This window comes from Saccopteryx leptura, chromosome 3 (genome assembly GCF_036850995.1).
Source record: "Saccopteryx leptura isolate mSacLep1 chromosome 3, mSacLep1_pri_phased_curated, whole genome shotgun sequence".
Taxonomy (NCBI): Eukaryota; Metazoa; Chordata; class Mammalia; order Chiroptera; family Emballonuridae; genus Saccopteryx; species Saccopteryx leptura.
The window spans coordinates 44,773,838-44,800,049 of record NC_089505.1 but is presented as its reverse complement, the minus strand read 5'-3'; the positions used below and the strand labels follow the sequence as shown (position 1 = coordinate 44,800,049).

General features: G+C 40.5%; 1 protein-coding gene across 1 annotated transcript in view; it reads left to right on the top strand.

Moving 5' to 3' along the window:
• SLC35F1 (solute carrier family 35 member F1) overlaps window positions 1–26,212 on the top strand; it is a 412,607-nt gene that overhangs the window by 216,649 nt on the left and 169,746 nt on the right. Inside the window, exon 2 of the mRNA XM_066373381.1 lies at window positions 24,642–24,817. Within this exon, the coding sequence (XP_066229478.1) occupies window positions 24,642–24,817 (176 nt within the window). The remainder of the gene's footprint in view (window positions 1–24,641; window positions 24,818–26,212) is intronic.

Here is a 26,212-nt window from a genome sequence, read left to right as displayed (position 1 = left end):
CCTAGCATGCACCCGGCGGGCAAGAAATACACACAATGGGAAAACACTTCCCTTTCCATTTAGGGCTCCCAAAGCCACTGACTTATTCAAGTTTCCTAGAATCAAAGGTTTCTAGCTCACCAGACTTATTCATCTCTGTTCCCCATCTCTTTCTCTCTGCACAAACTCTGCACTAACTGGCTTCTCTTTCAGCACTCCTCCATCTTGACTGCTTCTCCCCTCCTTCACGTGGCCCTTCTCTGCTCTCCTCTCTAATGATAATCTCAGGAACCGAGAGAGAGCAAGCTCCCAGTCTGCTCCACTTTATAGTGTAGAAACCAAAATCTTTAATCGAAAATACAAACAAGGAAGTCTCTGTCTTGGGCAGATAAAATGTATTATGCTCACTTTGTTAAAGAGGCTGTTGCCCAGGTGATATTAATATGTGTTGAGAATCCTTGTAGCCTGGGGCTTGGTTTTGGGATTAAGCCTTTCCCACCCATTTTTGATGTGGGTTGGTACAATCCTGTCATGCCTCAGAGGGTGACTGTATTAGAGACTTCCCTATTTTGTATATTGGATTAAGGGTTTGGATTTCTACACTATATAATGGGGACGGAGAGGGAGCTTGCCCTTTTTGGTTCCTGAGATTATCATTAGAAGAGAGAGCAGAGGAGAACAGAGAAAGGCCACGTGGAGGAGGCCAGGAGAAGCAGCCAAGATGGCAGAGTGCTGAGTGAGATGCCAGTTTGTATAGAGTTTGTATCTGGGATAAGGAAGGAGATGGGGAACAGAGGTGAATAAGTCTGGTGAGCTAGAAACCTTTGATTCTAGGAAACTCGGATAAGTCAGTAGCTTTGTGAGCACTGAATGTGACTGGGTTTTTGAGCCCAGTTTGTATTTTTACTTGCCCGCCAGGTGCAAGCTAGAATTAAAGACTATGGCCCACCAGTTTGTGGCTCCGCTGTTTCTTTACCGACTGTCCGAATCCAATGCGAACCTGCATGGGCTGGGCTGCTGTGATAGTGGCCCTGGCCTTGGCTTCTGGCTTTACACTCTGATACAAAGTCACTCATATGAGGCATAATGAGATTCCTCATGAGAGTGCACCACCCCACATCAAAAAGAGTGGGAAAGGCTTAGTCCCAAAACCAAGCCCCAGGCTACAAGGATCCTGTCTGCCCACAGCTTGCCCCCAACACACATTAATATAATCATGCCCATCCCAAGCAAGAAGGGCAACTAATATCATCACCTGGGCAACGGGCTTCCACTGGGCAGCACCATCTTTAACAAAGTGATCATAATATATTTCATCTGCCCAACAGCTATATTCAGCATTCTAGGCGTTCAAGAGCCGGGAGAAATGTGTTGGTCCACAACTGAGCTGCTCACCGGTGGTTTATGAAGGCTGGTCAGTCTATAGTGCTGAGCCCCAGAACAATGCCACACGGTGTGAGCCAGAGTTTAGTAAATAAATCCCAAGGTGAGTCTGAGGTAGAGACTTAGACCGAGGAGACTTGAGGAGGGTAGCAACATGCAGGAAACCCCCTCTGTGTTGGTCTCTGCTTTCTGAACATGAGCCTGTGAGGCAGGCCACTCCTGAAATGTGGAGCCAAGGACTAGAAAAACCTAAAGACACTTGAAAGCCCTCATTGGTGGGCACTCCTGGGTGGGGCTCAGAAACGCACTCTGCAGTTTCAGAGACCTGTGGTCACTGCCCTGGGTGGTGGCTCAGAAACGCACTCTGCAGTTTCAGAGACCTGCGGTCACTGCCCTGGGTGGTGGCTCAGAAACGCACTCTGCAGTTTCAGAGACCTGCGGTCACTGCCCTACATCAAGCAGCAGACGTGAGTGTCAGGCTCGGTGCAGCCTCCTCATCCTCTTCCTTCTCTTCTTCCTCCTTTTCCTCCTCCTCTTCCTTCTTAAACTTTTGTCTTCCGTGTTGTCAAACAAAGGATTAAAATTTGCATGTTGACTTCCTGTTCTGTCAGTCAAAGTGAGGGACAAAGTTTGAAAGCATATTTTTAATAGTGATTATACAAAGGCTGTAGCCTCAAAAAGGTCAAGTAGATGAAGAGCAAGGATAAGAATGTCACCTGTCTATGGGCTTATGAATAAACTTTTCCCTCTTGATTATGATGTGTATTTCTGAAATAGCTATTGATCATGCTAGCACTTTGAAAAGCCCCCTGCCACACAGGGGCTTTAATGTACGAGCATGCTCAAGACACAAGTTTATCAGAGTGTCTTTAAGACTAAAAACAGCCAAGTTTAAAGTATGGCTCCTAATTACTGACATGCTGATAAAACAACAAGTTAATAATCTTCCTATCTGTAAGGCCAGGAGCCGCCATCATGGCCATTCGCAAGCAGGTTCCCATTGGATTCGGGCAGATGGTAAAGAAATGGCGGAGTCGGAGGATGGTGGCCATCCTATTTATTGGTGTCTCACCAAGACAGGCAAACCACAAAAGAAGACAAGGGAAAAGCAGACAACCAGCTTTTCCTATGAAGGGCAAGAATCAGGGAGACCCCTGCAATCGTGATAGCAGGAACTGAGAGCGCAAGCTCCTGGTCTGTCCCACTTTATAGTGTAGAAAACCAAAAACCCTTAATCCAATATACAAACAAGGAAGTCTCTGATACAAAGTCACTTATCTGAGGCATAATTGGATTCCTCATGATAGTGCACCACCCCACATCATGCAATCAGTCAAGGGTGTGGGGAAAAGCTTAGTCTTAAAACTAAGCCTTAGGCTACAATGACCTAGCCTGCTTACAGCCTGTCAACCACACCCAATATAAATCACAAGCGAGCAAACATATATATCATATTTACAAACTTATTTGACCAACACTATCCTTCAAAATTATTCTCTAGGTTATAAACTCTTTGTCAATCATAGCATTCTCTCTAAAATATCATTCAAAAATTTTAGTGCTACTTGAATTGTGTTACATTTCTACAGCAGAAACATTATTTATGTTCTTTAACAAAAGGATGCATATGAAATGAAGGACAGGGTTGAACATTGTGAAGTCTCCACCTTTGGAAGCATTTTAAATGTAGGGTTCTGGCCATCTGTGCTGGTTGTTGTGTAGGACCCTGTCCAGGCTTTTAATTTGGCTTGGCTGCTCTTATTTGTTCCACTGTTCAGTTGGATTTCAGCCTCTTTCTCTGTATTCACAGACTGAACACCTGCTTGTTTCTAAACACTTTGAAGACCTCTGCTGTCCATGGAGTGAAGGGAGGTTGGAGCTTGAACAGCACATCTGAGTGATTTCTGACACTCAGAATTCAAATTCTCGCCAACATTAACTCCCTTACCAATTCTCTTCTGAGTATTTCTGTAAAGGGAAATAGCACCAGGTGTTGTTTACCTATCTCACATAGTTGGAGTACAGGTTTGGGGTGTGGGGGGGTCTTCCATTAGATCCTCCTTACATGCCTGAAAACCAGATACTTTTAACAGAGATTCTTTAAAAGATTGTGTTTCCTGGGTTCTCACTCAATGCACTGTGCTTTAGGGAAGACCAGGACACAGGGGATCAAGGACCCTTAGGTTACTGCCATTATGCTGACTGCAGGGCTTAGTTGACAATCACCACCATGGAAAAACAGTCTCTCTCATGATGCCTTCCTGTGATGCTCTACTGTGAGCATGTAATATCGCCTCCGCACTGCCTGCCCTTTGCTGGCCACAGTATATTATAAACTAACATTCTTTTTGCATTATTCTTCTAGTTTTAGCAATTTTCTACATTTATCTTAGAATATTTGGAAATAATTCAGATGTCTCCTTGTCCTTGTCTTACGTGTAATCTGTAGTTACTCACGTATTGAATACACAGTTCTGTCTCTATTTCATCTTTGAAAAGATATAGACAAAGAATTGTTTCCATAATGTTGAAATATTTAACATAGCTCATTAAAAAGTAATCTCTGGTTTATGTAAATATCTCTATTTTGGATTTTTAGATCTCTATACTAACATGCATGCTTTGGTGGGAATAAAACATTTTTTTAAGTTTGTGATTATATAATGGTTGAATCACAATGTTTATACCTTGAAGAAATTTTTATACTAGTAGAGGATGGAATGTCATTCCTCTCTCATTGTAAAGCCAGGAGCCAAGGCCAGGGCCACTATCAGAGCAGCCACCCGACCCATGCAGGTTCGCATTGGATTTGGACAGTCGGTAAAGAAACAGCGGAGCCAAAAACTGATGGGCCATAGTCTTTAATTCTAGCTTGCACCCGGCGGGCAAGTAAAAATACACACTGGGCTCAAAAACCCAGTCACATTCAGTGCTCACAAAGCTACTGACTTATCCGAGTTTCCTAGAATCAAAGGTTTCTAGCTCACCAGACTTATTCACCTCTGTTTCCCATCTCCTTCCTTATCCCAGATACAAACTCTACACAAACTGGCATCTCACTCAGCACTGCGCCATCTTGGCTGCTTCTCCTGGCCTCCTCCACGTGGCCTTTCCCTGCTCTCCTCTGCTCTCTCTTCTAATGATAATCTCAGGAACCAAGAGCCTAAACTCTCGTTCTACCCTCATTTTATAGTGTAGCTTCACAACCTCTAATCCAATATATAAAATAGGGAAGTCTCTAATACAAAGTTACTTCTCTGAGGCATGATTGGATTGCACCACCCCACATTAAAAAGAGTGGGAAAGGCTTAATCCCAAAACCAAGCCCCAGGCTACAAGGATTCTCAACACACATTAATATCACCTGGGCGACGGCCTCCATCTTTAACAAAGTGAGCATAATACATTTTATCTGCCCAACACTCATCAACTCATTTACTCCTACCCCTCCCCATTTTGTTCTTAAAAACTTTGGAAATGAATCATGAGTCTTGCTCTACTTTCACTCATATACTTTCAGTAAACATTTCCTTATATATCAAATGTGAAAATGCTTGCAGATGTGTTCTGGGATTGTCAACTGAACTAAAAGTTTATGCACCAAACATGGAAAGGTACATTAGTAAGAAAACTAGCATCTCTCATCTCTCTCACTGATGTATCTCCGACAGCATTGGGAATGCACAGAAGAGATCACTCTGTAAGAAAACATTTTATGAAACGGGCCTCATTTCTCACCTTCCTCAGATTGGTAATGGAATTGAAATATAGATTAGGCAATATCTATTTATGACTAGGTAATTTCTACAGGTTCTTGATTATATATGTTCCACATTCTCATTTGATTTTTTTAGAAAAATGAGTAATCATATGAATGGCTCTATTTTTCTAGATATTGCAGATGATCCTTACCTACTCCTCATTAATTCTTTAGCTCATTATTTAAGTCTCTTTCAACTTTGTAAACCTTTCTTTTTTTTCTTTTTTTTTTGTATTTTTCTGAAGCTGGAAACGGGGAGAGACAGTCAGACAGACTCCTGCATGCGCCCGACCGGGATCCACCCGGCACGCCCACCAGGGGCGACGCTCTGCCCACCAGGGGACGATGCTCTCCCCCTCCGGGGCGTCGCTCTGCCATGACCAGAGCCACTCTAGCGCCTGGGGCAGAGGCCAAGGAGCCATCCCCAGCGCCCGGGCCATCCTTGCTCCAATAGAGCCTTGGCTGCGGGAGGGGAAGAGAGAGACAGAGAGGAAGGAGGGGGTGGGGGTGGAGAAGCAAATGGGTGCCCTGGCCGGGAATCGAACCCGGGTCCCCCGCACTCCAGGCCGACGCCCTACCGCTGAGCCAACCGGCCAGGGCCAAACCTTTCTTTTCTGTCCCTTCCCTGTCCTCTCAGACTTTCCTGACCACTATTCTCAATCCAAAGAAACTGTAGCCCATTCCCATAATAAAATTTAAATATTTCTAAAGGAGTAGGGGGAAAAGGGGGAGTTTAGGGAAGCAAGATGTTTTCCTCAGGAATGACTTCTATAACTAACCAAAATGGAAATAAACTTTTCCAAAAGTGGAAGAAATTGAGATCTTTTGTCCTATAAATCTCCACAAAACATTCATTCTGATGCCAAGTTCTCTTGCTTGAGACTAAAAGGAAATTCTCTCTCAGACATTGGGAAGAAAGGTCTTCTTTCCACACTCCCAACTCACCCCACACCTTTCCACCCACTCCTCCGCTCCCAACCATCCCTTTCTGGACAAACAGATGGCACAGGGCCTCACACAAATCAAAACACACTGGAGGGCGGTTGGGGAACTGGGGGAAATAGGTGACAGGATTAGAAGTACAAATTGTTAGTCACAAAATAGTCAAGGGAATGTGAAGTGCAGCAGTCAATATTATGATAACTGTATGGTGCCAGGTGGGCCCTAGAAATACTGAAGAACACTTTGTAAAGTATGTAACTGTCTAATCAATATACTGTGCACCAGAAATCAATACAAAATAATATCAAAAGTAAACTGTCATTTAAAAAATATATATATTTTTTTCTGCATTCTTCTGAGGTTGGAAACGGGGAGACAGTCAGACAGACTCCCGCATGCGCCTGACCAGGATCCACCCGGCATGCCCACCAGGGGGCGATACTCTGCCCATCTGGGGCATGGCTCTGCTGCAATCAAAGCCACTCTAGCGCCTGAGGCGGAGGCCACAGAGCCATCCTCAGCGCCTGGGCCAACTTTGCTCTAATGGAGCCTTGGCTGTGGGAGGGGAAGAGAGAGACAGAGAGGAAGGAGAGTGGGAGGGGTGGAGAAGCAGATGGGCGCTTCTCCTGTGTGCCCTGGCCGGGAATCGAACCCGGGACTTCTACACGCCAGGCCAACACTCTACCACTGAACCAACCGGCCAGGGCCTGTATTTAAAATAATTTTTAAAAACTCAAAACAAACAAACAAACAAACCTTCCACACTGGACTACTAGTATGTATAAGTTCCAAGCCTGCACTTTTCTTTTCTTTTTTTTTTATTTATTTTTTCTTTCATTTTTCTGAAGCTGGAAACAGGGAGAGACAGTCAGACAGACTCCCGCATGCGCCCGACCGGGATCCACCCGGCACGCCCACCAGGGGTGACGCTCTGCCCACCAGGGGGCGATGCTCTGCCCATCCTGGGCATCGCCATGTTGCGACCAGAGCCACTCTAGCGCCTAAGGCAGAGGCCACAGAGCCGTCCCCAGCGCCCGGGCCATCTTTGCTCCAATGGAGCCTTGGCTGCGGGAGGGGAAGAGAGAGACAGAGAGGAAAGCGTGGCGGAGGGGTGGAGAAGCAAATGGACGCTTCTCCTGTGTGCCCTGGCCGGGAATCGAACCCGGGTCCTCCGCACGCTAGGCCGACGCTCTACCGCTGAGCCAACCGGCCAGGGCGCACTTTTCTTAGAATGTAGAAATTTGTGTGTTTTTTGTAACCCTTGGGCACAGGAATATACACAGGCTAGGAGCCCTGGTTCCTGGGATACAGCTTCCTTATGTGATCTCCTAAGCCAACCTGTCTAGATGTTTGCAACCTTCCTCCCTCCCAGAGTATTAGGAGATGTCGGGTCTAGGTCTTTCTCACTTGTAGAAAACTTACCCTAGTCTTTGGACACATTTCCCAACTTGATACTTTTGTACCCATCTTCCTCTAGTTTATGTCTGCTTCTCTTCCCCTATTCTAATCCCCTCCATGGGATCAGAAACAAAGGAATATTTGTTTTAGCCTTATGTTTTCCTTCTTAATCTAAACACTTCGGATGCCAGGGTATTCAAAAGCTAAGAGGAAAAAATATAGGGGAAAAACCACATAACTAAATGCCTCAATATATTACTTTACCATCTACATAAAGTAAATTCTAGTCTCTTTTTAACTAGTCTTTCTGAAGTTAATATAATATCTGTCTCACTGAAGGAAGAAATGACCCAAGGTCAGCCTGACCTCTTTCATTCCAAGAGAATAAATCAGCAACCAAGTCATTAAACAAAGCCCATTCTGCCTTTGCCATTCATAGAACTTCATTAAATTTATCTAAAATCTGCTTGAAAAATAATCTAATTTATCTTGCTCCAAGTAATTCAATTAGAATTCATTTAAATTTACCAGAATGCATACATCATTTTACAGGTTGCACCTTGATTCATTTTATTTTTACTTTAAATTAAAGTAAAAGATGCAATAGAGTTATTTGGTCGTGCAGTATTATGTCCAAAATAATCTACTTCATGTATAAACTAACTGGTCCTCAGGAGCACTAATGAAAACAAAATGTGTATGTCATTATGTATGCCATGCACAACACATTTGAATTTAATCTCTTTGGCAATGTGTGTATTGGTGAGACAGATATTTCAGGTATCGGTTCACTTATGCTTTCAAATAGGACATCTTTTAAGCCTGCCTCTTGTTTTCTACTAGACAAACACACATATGAATGGATCAATAAAGGAAAAGAAATGATATTCAGACTCTTTTCAAATCACCTTTACAGTCACGATTAAAAGTTTAAGGTGTCAATCCAGAGTACAGGCAACAAAAGCAGAAAAAAAAGAACGACATAAGACTAAAAACTTCTGCACAGCAAAGAAGACAGTCAATAAAATGAAAAGGCAACCTGCCAAGTAGGAGAAAATATCTGTAAACCATATTTCTGATAAAGTGGGTTAATCTCCAGAATATGTGAGGAACCTATGCAACTCAACAACAACAAAACCAAGCCTGTTGAAAAATAGAAGACCTGACTAGACACTTTTCCAAGGAAGACATATAAATGGTCATCAGTTATATAAAACATGCTCAAAATTACTAATCATCAGGGAGATGCAAATCAAAAACACAATGACATATCACTTCATACCTGTTAGGATGTCTGTTATCAAAAAGACGAGAGATAAGCATTGTCAAGGAATGTGGAAAAAAGGGAACCCTCATACACTATTGGTGGAAATGTAACTTTAACTTGGTAGAGTCATTGTGGAAAACAATATGGAGGTTCCTCAAAATATTAAAAAATAGAGCTACCAGGTGATGTAGCAATCCCACTCTGGGTATATAGCCATAAGACATAAAATCAATATCTCAAAGAGACATCAGTACTCTTGTTTTCATCAAAGCATATTTCACAATAGTCACTGTATGGAAACATCTTTGTGTTTCATCCATCAAATGTCCCTTGAGAGAGATATATATATCATATTCTATATATTATACAGATATATATCATATTCTATATATTCTATACATATTCTATATATTCATATGATATATATATATATGTATATATACACACACACACACACACATACACACAAACAAACTTTAGAGTATCAAAAGAACCAAGAATAGAGTTTTGAAACTCTCATCTTTAGGGATAGTTCAAAATAACTAATGTGTCTGAAAATTGTTTTTTCTGCTGATAAATAGACATGCCATACTGAGATACAATTGGTCTTAGCAACACAATTGTAAAGGGCCTGGTACCACATGAATACCCTGCACCACTGGAAAGACAGGGACTTAATCATTCATTTTCCAGGAAGAGAATCATAGGACTGTCATCTGGGTTGATGGTAGCCATGATCAGTTTAATACAACCTGAGTCCTCTAAGGCTGTATATTTCTGATTCAGGAATCAAACGGGGTAACAGGTGTCTTTTCCCTGTATTGTCTGCTCTGAAATTGCCCAGAGCTGAGGCATTCACAAGTAGAAGGTGAGCCCTCTGCCCTCTGGTTTACCAGCATGCTGAAGCTGTCAGTCTGCCTCCGTGTTGTGCTCAGCCACCACCTGCATCACTGCAGCTGTTGTATCAGAGGAGCATTGGATGGTTCCAAGAATTTAGGCATGGGGGAAGGGGTAGAAAATATGCTTTTAGCAAAAACATTTTTAGAATAAATTGGAGTGTTAATTTTTTAGTTCTTAAAGTTTTACTTAATGTTCCTTTTTGTGGAACTTTTACAAAATGGAATGAGGCCATCCCTCCCCCCCTTTTTTATTTGAAATACAGAATCTTACTCTCTTTTTTGGTATTTTGCTACGTAGTCTTTGGATGCTCTCTGTGCCTTAGGCTTAGACAGTTTGGGAATGTCGCAGCTTTGAGTAGGTGAGTTGGGTGTGATAGGTGAAATGTGTCAGAGATCTGAAATTACTTGCGTTTACCCAAGTCTTACAGAAAAAAAGGAAGGAAAGCTGGTTTGTAAGTGGTTTCCATTGAAGACAGAGTAAGTGACTGTTTCCCCAGCAGTCCTCGGGGTAAAAGGGCGGACCAGACTGAAACCCTGAGGAAAGGAAGACACCTGCCTCCTCCTTTCCCTCTCCGGGGGAGTGGACTCCACCTAGCCAGGTGTATCAGGGCACACCTCTTTATGTTAACAGATTATTTCACAATGAACTCAAGTACAAAAATGGTGAGTCCACAGTTTAGACCACTAAAATGAACCGTCTTTCTTACCCCTTGTTCTTAAAAAATTGTCGGTGGCTTCCCACGGTGGTTTTCAGTCATAGCCTCAGCAGGGGCTCTACTTATAAGAACAGGTTAATCTCTTTTACCTGGAACATGATTTTAATACAAAGGTTCATTTTTAACACAAAAATCACTATTGTACCCTTGGTTTATAATCTACCTAATATTTTTGTTTGACCTGAAGTTTTTACCACAATACATAGTCTTGGTACCTTTTAAAAAGTTGAAACATTTTATCCTTCATGAACTGACCTGACTTGTCTTTTAACAAATTTATCAATTTAATGTGTTTTTTTTTCTTTTCCAACAGCCTCCCTTCTGTCTCAAGTCGTTAAAAATCTTTCTTAGATTGCCCTGACCCAGGGGCTCTCTCTCCCACCTGTCTATCCTCTGTCTTCATCCATTTTAAAGGCACCAGAAAACTTCTGGGGATTTCTCATTAAAGGACTTCCCTGCCTTCTAATTGACTTTTCCTCCCTGAATCCTGATGTAGGAGTAACGATAATAGATTCTTGTTGTTAGAATAATTCCTACAGTAGAAATTTTACCGGCTCAAATTTCTTTCCAGCCAGAATAATATTTAATTATAGTAACTATCCAATTTTCATTTTTACAGAAGACCTTTCTCTAGAATAAATTTTGTCTAGCTCATGCAGCATAAACTGAATTTTGAGTTGTTTTTCAAGGTAGTCTGCCTGAGTTACTGAGATAACATTACTCCTTTGTTGTCAGATCCTTGTAATGTCAATTGGAGTCATCCTTTGATGCAAAGAATGATGAAGAAAAATGTCAGCTAGCCTCCACTTAGAGCATCCTTTGATGATTTGAAAGCAAAAGCCAGATATATTTATCTTCAAAATTAGGCATGGTTTCTCTACTTATTTGTCTTAAGGTTCCTGCATGTTCTTCCAGGTAAAGGGCATAATTGATGATCTCAGTTGATTATACATTTTTTCAAGCAGGTTTTAATTGTGTGTGGAGAAGTTCAGCACTTAGTGGAATCTAATTTTCCCAGTTTGCTCTACTTCAAATACACTACATGTCAGGCATACAGATTTGGTAAATATGTGATAAAGTAATAGAATTTGACATGGGTCTTTATTTTAAAAGAAAGTGGATATTACTAGTCACTTGCATGCTTTCTTTGTGTTTATTTACTCAATAAATTTTAAAGTTAAATGTTTGCTATTTGGCCTTAGGGTTTAGTAACATAATTCAAAATGCAAAGTTAAAAGCACTTTGTAATGGAAAATGTCAGTCATTTAAAAATGCATAAAGAAAGAAAACAGCAACACAGTGGACTAAATGACAAATGTCCTCACTTTTTTTTTTTAAGGTGAGAGGAGGGGAGATACAGAGACAGACTGCTGCATGCTCCCCAACCAGAGTTCACCTGGCAATCCATCTGGGGCCATGCTCGCACCCAAGCTATTTTTAACACCTGGGCAGAGGCTCTATGGAGCCATCCTCAGTGCCCAGGGCCAACTCTGTCAAATCAATTGAGCCACGGCTGTGGGAGGAGAGGGTGGAGAGGAAAGGGTGGAGAAGCAGATGATCACCTCTCCTGTGTGCCTTGACTGGAAATCGAACCTGGGACTTCATGCCTGATTGACGCTCTACCCCTGAGCCAACTGGCCAGGGCCTCACCTTTTTTCTATCCTCCAAGATGTTAGCAAGTTTGAAAACTCAAGTCAGAAGTTTCTATTTAAAACTAAGATCTGTTAGTTTCATAGTAGTCATGTACAGCACAACTCCTTAAGTATCTCTCTCTCTTTCTTTTTTTTTTTTGCTCTCCTCCAATTTCTTTCCAAATTTAAATAAATTTATTATTTAGAACTTGAGGAAATAAATCTGGTATGCATTTAACAATATTTTCTCTAAGTTTTAAAAAAATGTATCATAAGCAAGACAGATAAGTAGATAGATTTAAGTGATCAGTAAGAGTACTAGTACTTCCAAATATATTAAAAGATAATAAGAACTATTATTCTGAATATTTGCCATAAGCCTCTTTACACAAACTATCTCATTTAGTGCTTATGACAGCCCTGTGAGATATTTATTATTATCTCCATTTTATAAACGAATGTATAAAAAATAAATTTCAGCTGGTTTATGGCTGAGCCGAGATCTAAATTCATTTTCAAAACATGTTCTCATTTTATAACACCACACTGGTTCTCTGAAGGAGATGACAAAGGTTTACCTTCTAAAGTAATGATTAAAAACATCATTTAAATCAGTTGTTGCCAAAGTGGGAGTATATATCCTAAAGGAGAATACAAAATTATCTCCTGGGATCCAGGAAGAAAATAATATCATTATTTTGTATAAATATTTTTATAGAAAATATATAAATATTTTTTTCTTTTTTGTTGAATTTATTAGGGTGACACTGGTTAAAAAAAATTACACCGGTTTCAGGAGCACAATTCTATAAGATATCATCTGTACACTGTATTGCATGTTCACCACACCATGCCAAATCTTCGGTCCATCACCATTTACCCCACTACTCTCCTCCACCTCCCCCAATTTCCTCCCGCCATATTGTTGTCCATATCCATAAACCTTTTCTCTTTATTTTTGTTCAGTTCCCCCACCCAGACCCTACCCCACCCCCAACAGCTGCTAGCCTGCCCTTTATCTATGAGTTTCTGTTTTCCTTGTGAGTTTATTTTATTAGATTCCACACCTGAGTGAAATCATATGATATTTGTCTTTCTTTCACTGACTTGTTTCACTTAGCATAATGTTCTCCAGGTCTATCCATGCTGTCGCAAAAGGTAAGATTTCCTTCTTCTTCTTCTTTTATCTTTTTAATAGCCAAGTAGTATTTTATCGTGTAAATGTACTATATATTTTTAATCCACTCATCTAATGATAGGCATTTGGCTGCTTCCAAATCTTGGTTATTATAAATACGCTGCAATGAACATAGGGGTGCATATATTCTTTTAAATCAGTGTTTTGGATTTCTTCCTTGAAATTCCTAGAAATGGAATCACTGGGTCATAAAGCAGTTCCATTTTAATTTTTTGAGGTGAGTCCATACACAGTTTTTCACAGTGGCTGCACTAATCTGCTTTCCTACCAACAGTGCACAAAGGTTCCTTTTTCTTCACATTCTTGTCAACACTTGTCATTTGTAGATTTATTGATGACAGCCATTCTTACTGGTATAAAATGATATCTCAAGTGGTTTTTATTTTCAGTTTTATGTGGAAAGAATTAAAAAGTAACTAAGCTTGACTAATTTTTAATGTATAAATTGATCCTGGTACATGTACTCAATTTGTAGATCAGACAGTTGAAACTTATTTTTTAACTGCTTTGTGATTTTATTTTTCCTTTCTTTATCTTTTTCATTTTCTATTTTATTTCTCCCTCTTGTCCTTATTTCTTTTTCTTTTTAATAAAAGCTTGAGAGACAATTTACACACTGTACAATTTACACATTTAAAGTACAATTCAATGGTTTTTAGTATATTAGTATTATTATACAGATATGTGCAACTAACACCACAGTCAATTTTTCACAGAACACTTTATCACTTCCAAAAGAAACCCTATGCTTTTTAAGTATCACTTTCCTATCTCTTCATTCCCCTCATCCTGAACTACCAGCAGCCTACCTCCTGTTTCTGTAGGTTTGCCTCATCTGGACATGTCGTATAAATGAAATCATAAAAGATGAGGCCTCTTATGAGTGTCTTCTTTAGATAGTTGATTCTTCTAAGTGATATGAGATTTTCGCTAGAGGAGGAAATGTTCTGCTCTCTGAGGATGTTCATGATAGCCTCCTAACTTCACCCAGTTGAGGTTAGTCTGATTAAAGGATTTAGTGATTATACCATCTCAGTAACTAAGCTTCATAAAGAGGTTTGTTGGTTTAAAAATTAATCCTACATAAAAGCTGAGAGTCAAAGATAATACAAAAATCCACCATAAATAAATAACAAATAAATTTGCTCAGTTGAAACTTCTCGTAGTCTTTATCTGACCTTTCTTCATCAGCCAAATCACGAACTAAAACAAATGCAGTGAAATCTAACCATATGCAACAAAACATTAAGTGAAATTTGTAATTGTCAATAAGATGATTTTAAATATGAACTTATACTTTTATTAAAAATCACTTTGCTCTAAGTACACAGGGTGCCTTAAGATATTACCTGGCACAGTGTTAGCAAACAATTAAAAAAAAAGCAATCATAACAAAGATAACTTCTGCAGTTTGGTGGGAAAAAGAATTATGTTTAGTCACACAATGTATTATTTTTTTAAAAGAATATTAAATGTAATAATAACTGTAATTAGTCTCAATTAGTATTTTTTGTTCATATACACTCAAAACCTTTATAATACTGGAGAAATTTCTCTCTTCCTATCATTGTAAAGATGACTGTATTATACAAGTAAAACAAGATGGCAAAATATCAAGACACATTTCTTCTGTTGAAAATAACATTAAAAGATTCACAGAAAGCCATGCTGAAGATTTAAATAAGCAAGTTATTAGAAGACTGTACTTTGCAATGTTGGGATGAAAGTTCAGGAGGACTTGGCATGCCTTGGCCAGAGGTGGATGTTTTGTGAAGCTATTGAAGTTTTAGGATGCTATACTTATGCAAAGGGGTATCTTGTTCTTCAATCTTGCCTCCCTCACAAACTTTTTCCCCATTATAAAAGCAGGATTTGGTCTTGACTAACCAAATGAGCAGAGAAATTTGAAGACATTATAGCAGCAGTTCATTCATTTCTCTTGCTCCAAAATTTTAAAGAATGATTCCCACTGAATTAAAACTCTACCCTAGTGCCTGACCTGTGGTGGCGCAGTGGATAAAGCGTTGACCTGGAACACTGAGGTTACCGGTTCAAAACCCTTGGCTAGCCTGGTCAAGGCACATATGGGAGTTGATGCTTCCTGCTCTTCCCCATCTTCTCTCTCCCTCTCTCTCCTCTCTCTATAATAATGAGTAAATAAAATCTAAAACAAAACAAAAAACAGGCCCTGGCCGGTTGGCTCAGCGGTATAGCGTCGGCCTGGCGTGCGGGGGACCCGGGTTCGATTCCCGGCCAGGGCACATAGGAGAAGCGCCCATTTGCTTCTCCACCCCCACCCCCTCCTTCCTCTCTGTCTCTCTCTTCCCCTCCCGCAGCCAAGGCTCCATTGGAGCAAAGATGGCCCGGGCGCTGGGGATGGCTCCTTGGCCTCTGCCCCAGGCGCTAGAGTGGTTCTGGTCGCGGCAGAGCGACGCCCCGGAGGGGCAGATCATCGCCCCCCTGGTGGGCAGAGCGTCGCCCCTGGTGGGCGTGCCGGGTGGATCCCGGTCGGGCGCATGCGGGAGTCTGTCTGACTGTCTCTCCCTGTTTCCAGCTTCAGAAAAAGAGAAAACAAAAAAACAAACAAACAAAAAAACCTCTACCTTACCCTTTAGGTTCCTTTGCTTCTGATTTCTCTTTACCCATCTCTGCTGTTATGGTTCTCCCTGGTCAGCCCAGGGATTCCTTGTGTTATCTTCTGCTTCTGAGATAACACAGCATTCTCTCTCCTGGATGACATGCCAACTTCGCAATACTAAGTTACATCTCGTTCATATTTAAAACAAACAAACAAAAAGAGATTCAAAACTTTGTTCTCCATGAAACCTTTCCAGATTTGCTTTGCCCAGTTTTAAAGACTGAAATGATCCCAATAACATCTAGCAGTTTTATATAGACTTACTTGAGTACATCAGTATTTTTACATTCCCTAATAGATTGTTTAACTTATTTATGTTCCATGTCCCTTTTAGCTTCTTGAAGGCAGAGGCCAATCATCCCTTTCTTATAACCTGTACTCAACAGGCCTTGGCAAATGCTATTTACTAATGTGTTTCTCTGTGGCTAATTCTAAAACACAGAATATGCACATAATAAAAGAGAATTCATTGCTGGTAACTTAGTTACCAAGGAGTTTAGTCAAAAACACAAAAAGAATAGGGTTTAGAGTTGAAGATACCAATTTCAAGAGTTGATGATTCCTTATACACCAGTATCTTTTAAAAGTAAGTCGGGATTATGGAGTAAAAGAATATATAAAGAAGAAAGAACTTATCTGTCTGCGTTAGTTTCCTAGTGGTAAGTGCAATAATTTTCCCACACTTGCAGGTTGTGAGTAAGTCCCCACAAGGTCTGGCCCTCGGCATCAACTTGAAATGCCCAGGGTAGAAGGCACAGGTGCACAGTATGGGCATAAGGCATCAGCCACTGGGTTGTGCCCACATAATGTTAGTGTAATCTTTGCAAAGTTGGTCATGGCAGCCACCACTGGAGCTAGAGCAAGTGACCAGAGACCTTAGAGATAGATGAGGCTAAAAGGATTTGAAGAGGAGCACAAGAGGTATCTTACACAGTCATCAGTTATAATACCCTTACTTTATTTGATGGAATCCAAGCCAAAGTGGGAGATGCCCAAGATTGTGGAGCTTAGTTAGTGGAACTCAATAGGTGGGCTTCCATCTCTCTATTTGATGCCTTTTTACTCCTCTGTGCCACTTCTCTAGACGTACAACATATAGTACACATGCGCATTCGTGACTCGTTTATCTCACACTAACGTTCCAAATGTCTCCTACACTTAGTACCTCATAGACTCAGTGAAATATTGTTTCCAAGGACTGACTTGTGTCTTACTTGGGTTCCTCTAAAAAACAACAGCAGCAAAAACAAGACTGGTAACAGAAATGGAAAATAGATTAAATTCTATGAATACAGTATTTGAGGTGAAGAAATTCCAAGTAATGTTAAACCTCTGGTTATAGGTATTTTCTGCTTGCTTAATACTCTTCTTACATGGAAGTCTAATTAATACTTAAATGTGATAAAAATCTTTCAGCAAAGAGCTTCAAGAAGCCAATGCCCTAACTTCTGGAAGCAGGAATCTTGACAAAACATAGTAGAATACATGTTTCTCCCACATTGAAATGGCGGTGTTTTTAGTCAAGGCAGTATATTTGTGTCCCTTATGTATGCATATTGAATTCATATGCTGACTCACACCTGCCGTGACTTGCCAGAGAATAGTTATCAGAATGCAGATGTCTCTGTCGAAAGGTTGACACGCTCTAATTCAAGATGATGACATAATTGCTTCACTCTTCATGCTTAAGAATGACAAAGCAACATGATTATGTAACTCTGTGTGGAAAAATTTCATACTTTTTAAAGGAACATATTTTCATTAAGAAGGGGGAAACAAGATTCAATTTATGTTTTATTTTAAAATTTTATTTTTTGAATATTTGATTTGTAAAATACAAGTTTAGTCACAGGATTCTAAATTCTATTAATTTAAGGGAACAAAGTGTTTATGGTAAGTTAGGTCAGTCGTTATGAATACAAGCTCTGTTGTAACAGGTATTGAGCTTCTTGCAGTTCTATTTTTCTTGAGACTCATGCATTTTTCATTGTCTAGTTATTCTGAATTTAAAGTGGATAGGATGTCCTTTTAAATGCTTAAACAAAGAAGATGAAAATGTGTATCATTGTCTCCTCTCCATTACTGCTACTAAAATTATAGGAACTATGTATCCTATGTTAGAATGCATCTGGTGTGCTATTCTATATACTACAGGAATAACCAACAGCTCGCTGTGCAAAATTTCACCCTGCACCATATTTAGCATCATTTTTGCAAGATAGCACCTTACCAGACTTGTTCAAAAATGCATCAGAAAATAGCTTATTAATCTCAGTGTCTGACTGACAGATGGAATACAGTGAAAATGGGGTTGTTTCTGTCTTGTAGAGCTAAGAGTTTTCCCAGATAAGATAAGTAGCTGTCTTCCAAATCTTCTAAGACTTCACTCTTTTCACTTGTACATTCTTTTGCTTGTAAATACGTTCATTCATTTATTCATTCATTCCGTATTTGTTGAGTATTTATTTTCTTTCCACTCAGCAGCTTTCAAGGTAGCAGAAACATACAAATGAATAGAATACATTTTTTTGTTTGCATAAGCATATGCGTTGCGCAGTATGATGAGTACAAGTAGAGATAGGAGGTCACAAATGAGGACTCTTAACTAAGCCTTGGGCACTAAAGATTGGCCAAGGTTGGCTTTTTGGAGAGGATGACACCTTAAGATTAAGAGGAGTTAGGTTGAAGGGACCACAGATCTACTTTGCTGATTACCTGTGGGGAAAAATTTCAGAGAAATAAGGTAACAGTAACTAAACTGAAAATATCCTAAAACAGAGAAGGGGGTAGGGAGAACATTCTGCGAAGCAAACAAAAGCGAGTTTAATGAAAGGAAGATGGTTGGAGGCAGTGGGAATGTGGAATTAGTGGTGTCAACATCTAGATTTATTTGTATTTTTATTCACTTATTTTGCTTTGGTGACTCTAGTAACTTAGCTCATCTGTGCAGACTGCAATGACAGCTTATTATAGCTGGCTCTCTATAGTTGGGAAAGGACTTATCAACTAATCTGATAAAAAGTCCCTTCTATTCCTTCCTATCTTACAAGTCATGTTTATTAGCATGACGGATAAAATCATAATTTGCATCTTCTGTCAAATCATAGCAGCAGCCGAATGACATGGCCACTAATTAAAAGCAGAAATTGAATACAGCAGATTTGCTGTTTCGTTTGGCTAAAGAGACAAGAATAGGCTGGCGGTGACCTTTTGTTGAAAGGCACACATTACAGATGTCTTGGTGAAAGAGTTTTCATCAGTCAGTCTGGCTGACCTTTTTGTCTTTATCATCCCCAGAATGTTCCTGCCCACTTAGGTTTCTCAGATTGTGAACTGCGCCCTCTGTGAGGGCCAAGAGTATGTTTCTGCAACATAATGATAGTGTAACATAATAATTAAGAAGTCAGGATTTAGAATCATGTGATTTAATTTCCAGCAAAACTCTTCCCCTTCCTAGCTCTGTGACCTTGAGCTGGTTCCTTAACCTCTCTAAGTATCAGTTTACTTATCTATATAATGGAATAAAAATAAGATCTGCCTTATAAGGTTATTGTGAAGATTAGTAAGATGATATATATAAGTTTAAGCCCAGGACTTGGCATGTAGTAAAAACTTATTAAATATGAATTAGTATTATTTCACCTTAACTGGCTCCTTTCTGTGGTAAGGTTTTGGGAACTTAGCAAAATCTTGGTCTAGCAGCTCTCTGATGATGAAGACAATGTCTCATTCATCTTTGTGTATGTAATGCCCGGCATGTACAAGGTTGTTTTATAATCTATTGGCACATATACATCACAAGTACTAAAATTTAATTTTCTTATGTAAGTAATCTGTCATTCTTTTGTGGCTTGATTTTGTAAAGGAAAGGCACAGGGTAATGCCAAAGCTTCAAGATACCATGGTTGTAATTTAAACAGCTATAGCAATTACCATGTCAGAGCAATAGTTTTTCACCTTCTCTTCCCAAAGAGACACACTCTATCCACAGCACTCTCCAGAGGATATACAGGGGGTCCTCAGGTTATGACACAGTTCCATTCCGACAACAATGATGTAATCCAAATTTTGGTGTAAGTCAAAACACACCCTAGCCTAAGTCACTTACCTATCCTAACATAGTTGTAAAATCATAATCTAGAACATAAAAACACAACTAAGCCACAGAAAAGGGAAAAGGACATAAATAGACTGTACTGTACACTGTACTGTTGTAACAGCCGAAACAATCATGTATCAATTTTTTAAAGTTTTTATGGAAGTGGGTGTTGTAAATTTGAAATGTCATATGTCAAGACTGTCGTAACCCAAAGATGCTCTGTACTCAGTGTCAGGAGTGAGTGAGTGGTGCATGAGCTGAAACTCTTCCCATTTCTCTTGCATTTAGGAATATAAATTATTATGCAAATAATCAAGAGTTACCCTATGAAAGGATAATCATGAAATGATTTTTAAATCATTTTACATTTTATTATTTTAACTTTCATTATTATTGTGTTATATGGTGGCTAGATCAAACTTCTTCAAAGAATTTTTTGAATTCTTCAACATTCTTCAAATCCACATCTTTATTTCTCACACTTTTTGTCCACTCACTTACCACTAACTATCCCCTCTGAAACTCTCTGTTCCCTTGGTTTCCATGACACTGGTGTTGCTCTGGAACGCTTCCACTCATCCGAAACTGGTCTGTCAAAGGCTGACGATGACTCCCACTCATCTCTATCAGTCCTTGTTCTCCCTGCCCTCTGAGCAACATATAATATTACAATTATTTCCTGCAAGAAAATGTCTGTTCTCTTGGTTTTCTTGACACCAAGAACTATACTGTTCTTCCCCTTAGCTTTCTAATCACATTTGACTCCCATGATGCACCTTTCCTTTCTTCCTAGCCCCAGTCTGGGGATTCCCCAAAGATTTTCGCTAGGCCATCTTTCTTTCTCTCCTGTCCTCCCGTCCTTGGTGACATCCATCTCCGGTATGTCAGCCATCTATGACGTGTGTGACTTCCCCTGTTACCTCCTGCTTGGCCTTCCTTTATGCCCATGACATTGGCATTGCTGGGTCATTTGGGAGCACACCTGGCTGCTCAAAGTCAGTATACCAACAACATTTCTTTTCTTCCCACTAAAACCAACTTCTTAGTATGATATTTTAAACATTTAAAAAAATATTTCAGGTACTGTTGACATTCAATATTATATTAGTTTCAGGTATATAGCATACTTATATGATATGATTCCCCAATGAGTCTTGTACCCCCCCCAACACCATATATAGTGACGACACTATTACTGACTGTGTCCCCTATGCTGTGCTTTTCATCCATCCCCATGACTATTTTGCGACTGCCAATTTGTACTTTTCACTCCTTTCACCATTTTCACCCACCCTCGCAACACCCTTCCCTATGGCAACCATCCGTTTATTCTCTGTTCTTACCATGATTTTTGTTAATGGGTGGCTTCTCTTAGGCTGGCTTAAGGACCTCTGAGTTAATTCTGATAGACCTCTACCTAGTGGTGGTGGGCTTCAAATAATTTAAAAACTGGTTCTCTGCCCTAATGACCTCTTTAAGTATAAAAAAGATATACTGAAACATAGTTTATTATTTCATGCATTTAATACTTAAATAAGGACAATAAGAGAATTACACAGAACTAGATTATGTTATAAGAAAGAGTTTTAAAATATTAATAGAAAAAATATTAAATAACACCTGACCAAAAAAACCCAATAAAATGTCATTTAAGATATTTTCATATTGCTTCTTGATTGGTGCCCTCACTTGCAATTCTTTTCACCTATGGGCAGAATGAATATTACTATCAGTGCTTAGAGTACCCTGCTGCTCAGATAAATGTTAAAAAAGAGTAAGGAATATAAATTTGTGATTTCCACACTGGGTGGCTGCCTTAGAGAGAACCTCCACCTTAGAGAGAACCCTGATTACAGGTGCCATTTTAACAACTGGTCCACCGAACTCAACAAAAAATTAAGTATTCGTTCCACAGACAGGTGCAAACCGGCTGAATCCCACCACTGTCTCTACCTCTGCCTTAAAAAAAACAACCGCCTTTCATTTCAACAACTGTTCAGCATTCCCAAGGCCTGCCTCTGCCTTTTATATAAGTCCTTCCATTTTCTCTTTCCTCTGGATGGCGGTGCCCAACTACGGGTTTCATGAAGAACATAGACAAGCCTCTCTGTCCTGCAGCGGGCTGGAGGCAGTAGGAAGAAACAGTAATTATGATACAATGACACAGAAGCAAAGGAGATGCATCCCAGTGAGGAGAGAGCAGGGCAGACTTCTCAAAGGGGTGACAAAAAAGCCTAACCTCAAAAGCTAAATGGGAGTCAGACTAACAAAGACAGGACAGACATGTGGAAATATATGCCAAGGAACACAGGCGGAGAAGGCCATGACTCACTGCTGAAGCGCACGTGTCCCCGAGGGCTGGGGCTCTGGCTTTGTGCGGGGCGGGGTAAATGGGGAACGCAGGAGGCAAAGCATCAGAGGTAGCGGGAGTGGACCGAGTGGCACTTAAGTCTTTGTTTCAGTCACCTGTTTCTGCCTAACAAGCCAGCACGAACCTCATGCCCTGCAACCACTACCGCCGCTGATTATTTCTCACATTGCTCCAACTGGACAGCAGTATCCGAGGATGTCTCGTCTCTGTTCCGTGTGACACAGGCTGGCATGGCTCTCCCGGGCAGGAGGATCCAAGATCCTCACCCACGTGTCTGGCATTTCCGCTGAGGCACTGGTGGCTGGCTTAGTCACATGGTGTCTCAGTATTTATCAGTCTAACTTGGGCTTTTTCTTTTTTTGTATTTTTCTGAAGCTGGAAAGGGGGAGAGACAGTCAGACTCCCGCATGCGCCCGACCGGGATCCACCTGGCACGCCCACCAGGGGCCTACGCTCTGCCCACCAGGGGGCGATGCTCTGCCCCTCCCGGGTGTTGCTCTGTTGCGACCAGAGCCATTCCAGCGCCTGGGGCAGAGGCCAAGGAGCCATCCCCAGCGCCTGGGCCATCTTTGCTCCAATGGAGCCTTGCTGCGGGAGGGGAAGAGAGAGACAGAGAGGAAGGAGAGGGGGAGGGTGGAGAAGCAGATGGGCGCTTCTCCTGTGTGCCCTGGCCGGGAATCGAACCCGGGACTTCTGCATGCCAGGCCGATGCTCTACCACTGAGCCAACCGGCCAGGGCCTAACTTGGGCTTTTTCATGTGGAAGCTGAATCCTAAGGGGGGGGGGGAGAGGGGACAAAAAGCGCGCGCGCACACACACACACACAAGCTGCAAAACTTCTTGACGCTTAAGCACAGAAGTCACATGATATCCTTTCCCCTACATTCTGTTGGTCAAAGCAAGTTACAAGAGCAGCTCAGCTTCCAGAAAAAGAGAAATGTACCCCACCTCCCGTGGGAAGAGCAGTATGAATGCAGAGAGATGGATGAAATGCTGGCAGCCATCTTTGTGTATGACCTACATAGGCCTTATAAATCACTCCATCTTCTAGAGTACTGTTGTAGGATTTTAAGCAGCAGATTGACATTTTAAATTTATATGTTTAAAAAAAATCTCTTTGACTCCTTTATAAAGATTGAATTCAGCATTTGGGGGCTAATACCTGGAAATAAGGCAACCAATTATAGCAATATTTTACAGGTTGACCTCAGAAAAACCTTTCCCACGGACACACATGGCTTGCCAGTTTTTCCACCTTGTAGAATTAAATAGAATGAACAAAAGTGATGGATACCTTTTCTTTCTTTTTTAAAGCAAGATATCATAGTGTATCTGCCCAAGACCCTGCTCCTTCTAGAAAGATAAATTCACATCTGCTATGGGGGAGGGAATATGAAACACTGAAAATCCTCTGCCTAATGCTTTTTTGTTTAGAAATATTCCTTGGCTATTTTGTACAGCTGTTTCTATAAATAAACCAGGGAGGCCAAATGAGACTTAGCGGAGGGCAGAAGCCTGCTTTGCATTTGCAGGGGCTCTTCCTGTGTCAGGGCACGCAGTATATGTGAACATCAAGCCTGTGCAACGTGGACTCCTCAACTTTTGCCTCCTCATCCCACTAGAGTGACCTCTGGGGGCAGTGCCTATGAGGAAGCCACAGAAATATTTACAGATCTTGAAATATTTCCTTTCAAGTGACCACCTCCATCACTAAATTTTCTTCATGAATAACAGTTTTATTTTGTAAGCAATTATAACTTCAGCAGAGGAGAGCAGATACCAGTGCCTACTAATGCTTTCTAGAGCAAACTGAAATACACATCTGGGAATGAAGAGAAGATGGTCCTTCTAGATTTTCAGGGCATTGGGCAGGCCCTTCATTAAATGTTTGTGGATCCAAGATTTCTACCTGTAAAGGAAAGATTCTATTATTGGTAGAAGAGCCTGAAGATAAGGGAATATGGTGCCTCTTGGTCAGTGTTTAGGTTCTTCCTCAGGTTTCTGAACTCTTAGCCAGTGCTGTGGTGGGCATCAGGATGGTGCTAATTTTCCCTAGAGGTTCTGAAGTGCAGTGGCTAGAAGCCAGAATCCCTGGGAGAGAACTAATTTCAAATCCCAGTTTTTACCACTTCCTAGTTATACAACTGGGAGCAAATCCCTTAACAGCTCTAAGCTTTACATTTTTCCTCTGTAAAACCTCAGTAACAATTACACCTTTCTCTTAGGATTGCTGTGTTGGATTAAAAGAAGTACTATTTGCTGCACTTAGCCCAGTGACTAGCACAAGTGCTCAATAAATTTGAAATATTGTTTCAATGGACTTCCTGCTGATCTTGACTGTGTTTCTCTTTATTTTTCAGGGAGATGTTAATCTCTGTAGCCCTGGGCCAGGTGTTATCCCTCCTTATTTGTGGAATTGGCTTGACCAGCAAGTACCTGTCAGAAGATTTCCATGCCAACACACCCGTCTTCCAGAGTTTCCTCAATTACATCCTTCTCTTCTTGGTCTATACCACCACTCTAGCTGTCAGACAAGGTAAGCATGCAACTATGCCAGAAATATAGCTTGGTTTCTTTTTTTTACAAACATCTGGAAGAATGCTGGGGCATGACTGGATAACTTTCTCACTTATAGCATCATATGACAATTCAGAGCCTCTCATTTTTCTATTTTACAGTCATAGAGTCAACAAAATGAATGAATAAATCACAAAGAATCATCAACTGTGTGAATTCAGTGGGAAGTAAGAAATGCATGGATAGGCAGAAATGTACAATTGCTCACTATTTGAATTTTTGACAAAATTCCTGTACCCCTCTGTGAATCTATAAATACATTTATTTATTTATTTATTTATTTATTTATTTATTTATTTACTTTTTTTGCAGAGACAGAGAGAGAGTCAGAGAGAGGGATAGACAGGGACAGACAGACAGGAACAGAGAGATGAGAAGCATCAATCATTAGTTTTTCGTTGCGCGTTGCGACACCTTAGTTGTTCATTGATTGCTTTCTCATACGTGCTTGACTGCGGGCCTTCAGCAGACTGAGTAACCCCTTGCTTGAGCCAGTGATCTTGGGTCCAAGCAGATGAGCTTTTGCTCAAACCAGATGAGCCCGCGCTCAAGCTGGTGACCTCGGGGTCTCAAACCTGGGTCCTTGGCATCCCAGTCCAATGCTCTATCCATTGCGCCACTGCCTGGTCAGACCCCTCTGTGAATCTAAATAGAGTTCTTCTCCAGAACCCAGAGCAGGCCCGATACAGCTGTAAGAAACAAGGCTGGCCTTGAGAAATTCAAGGAAATTACAGACAAAGGTATGTTCTTTGGAAAATTGTCACAAGGAAGATAAAAATAGTAAACACAAACAACTCTAATAATAGTAAACGGGGAAAGAAAGAAAAGAAAACTGCCACAAATGGCCAGGTAAGGTGTTATGTCTAAACTTAAAATAGCAAAAACAATAAAGCAAAACCTCCACGAGTCAATGCAAGAAAAACATTTTAAGGGGCAATTACAGTTGAAATCCTTACGGTTTACCTCTGGAGGGTATGCCTCAGAGCCTTATGCTTATATCACTGTATCTGGTGTATACATATGTATCTACGACCCAGACATAACCAAGAATTTTCTACCAATAGTACATGTTGACTATAACATATGCATTGGAAAATAATTGTAGGTAAGTTTGAAGACAGTTATATACCTTAATAATAAATAAGGGTACTTGAATGGTTGTATACATCAATCCTAATAGTCATAATTTTTGAAACTTATATAAGAACTACATATTAGTATTTAGTTTTTGCCTTTTATAATTTGGATTGTTGTTCAAAATAATATTGTTTAATTATAATGATTTGGCCACTACTAGATTTTATCTTAGAGGAGAATAAAAATGAACAAGGTGGACTGAATTCCCCTTTGAATT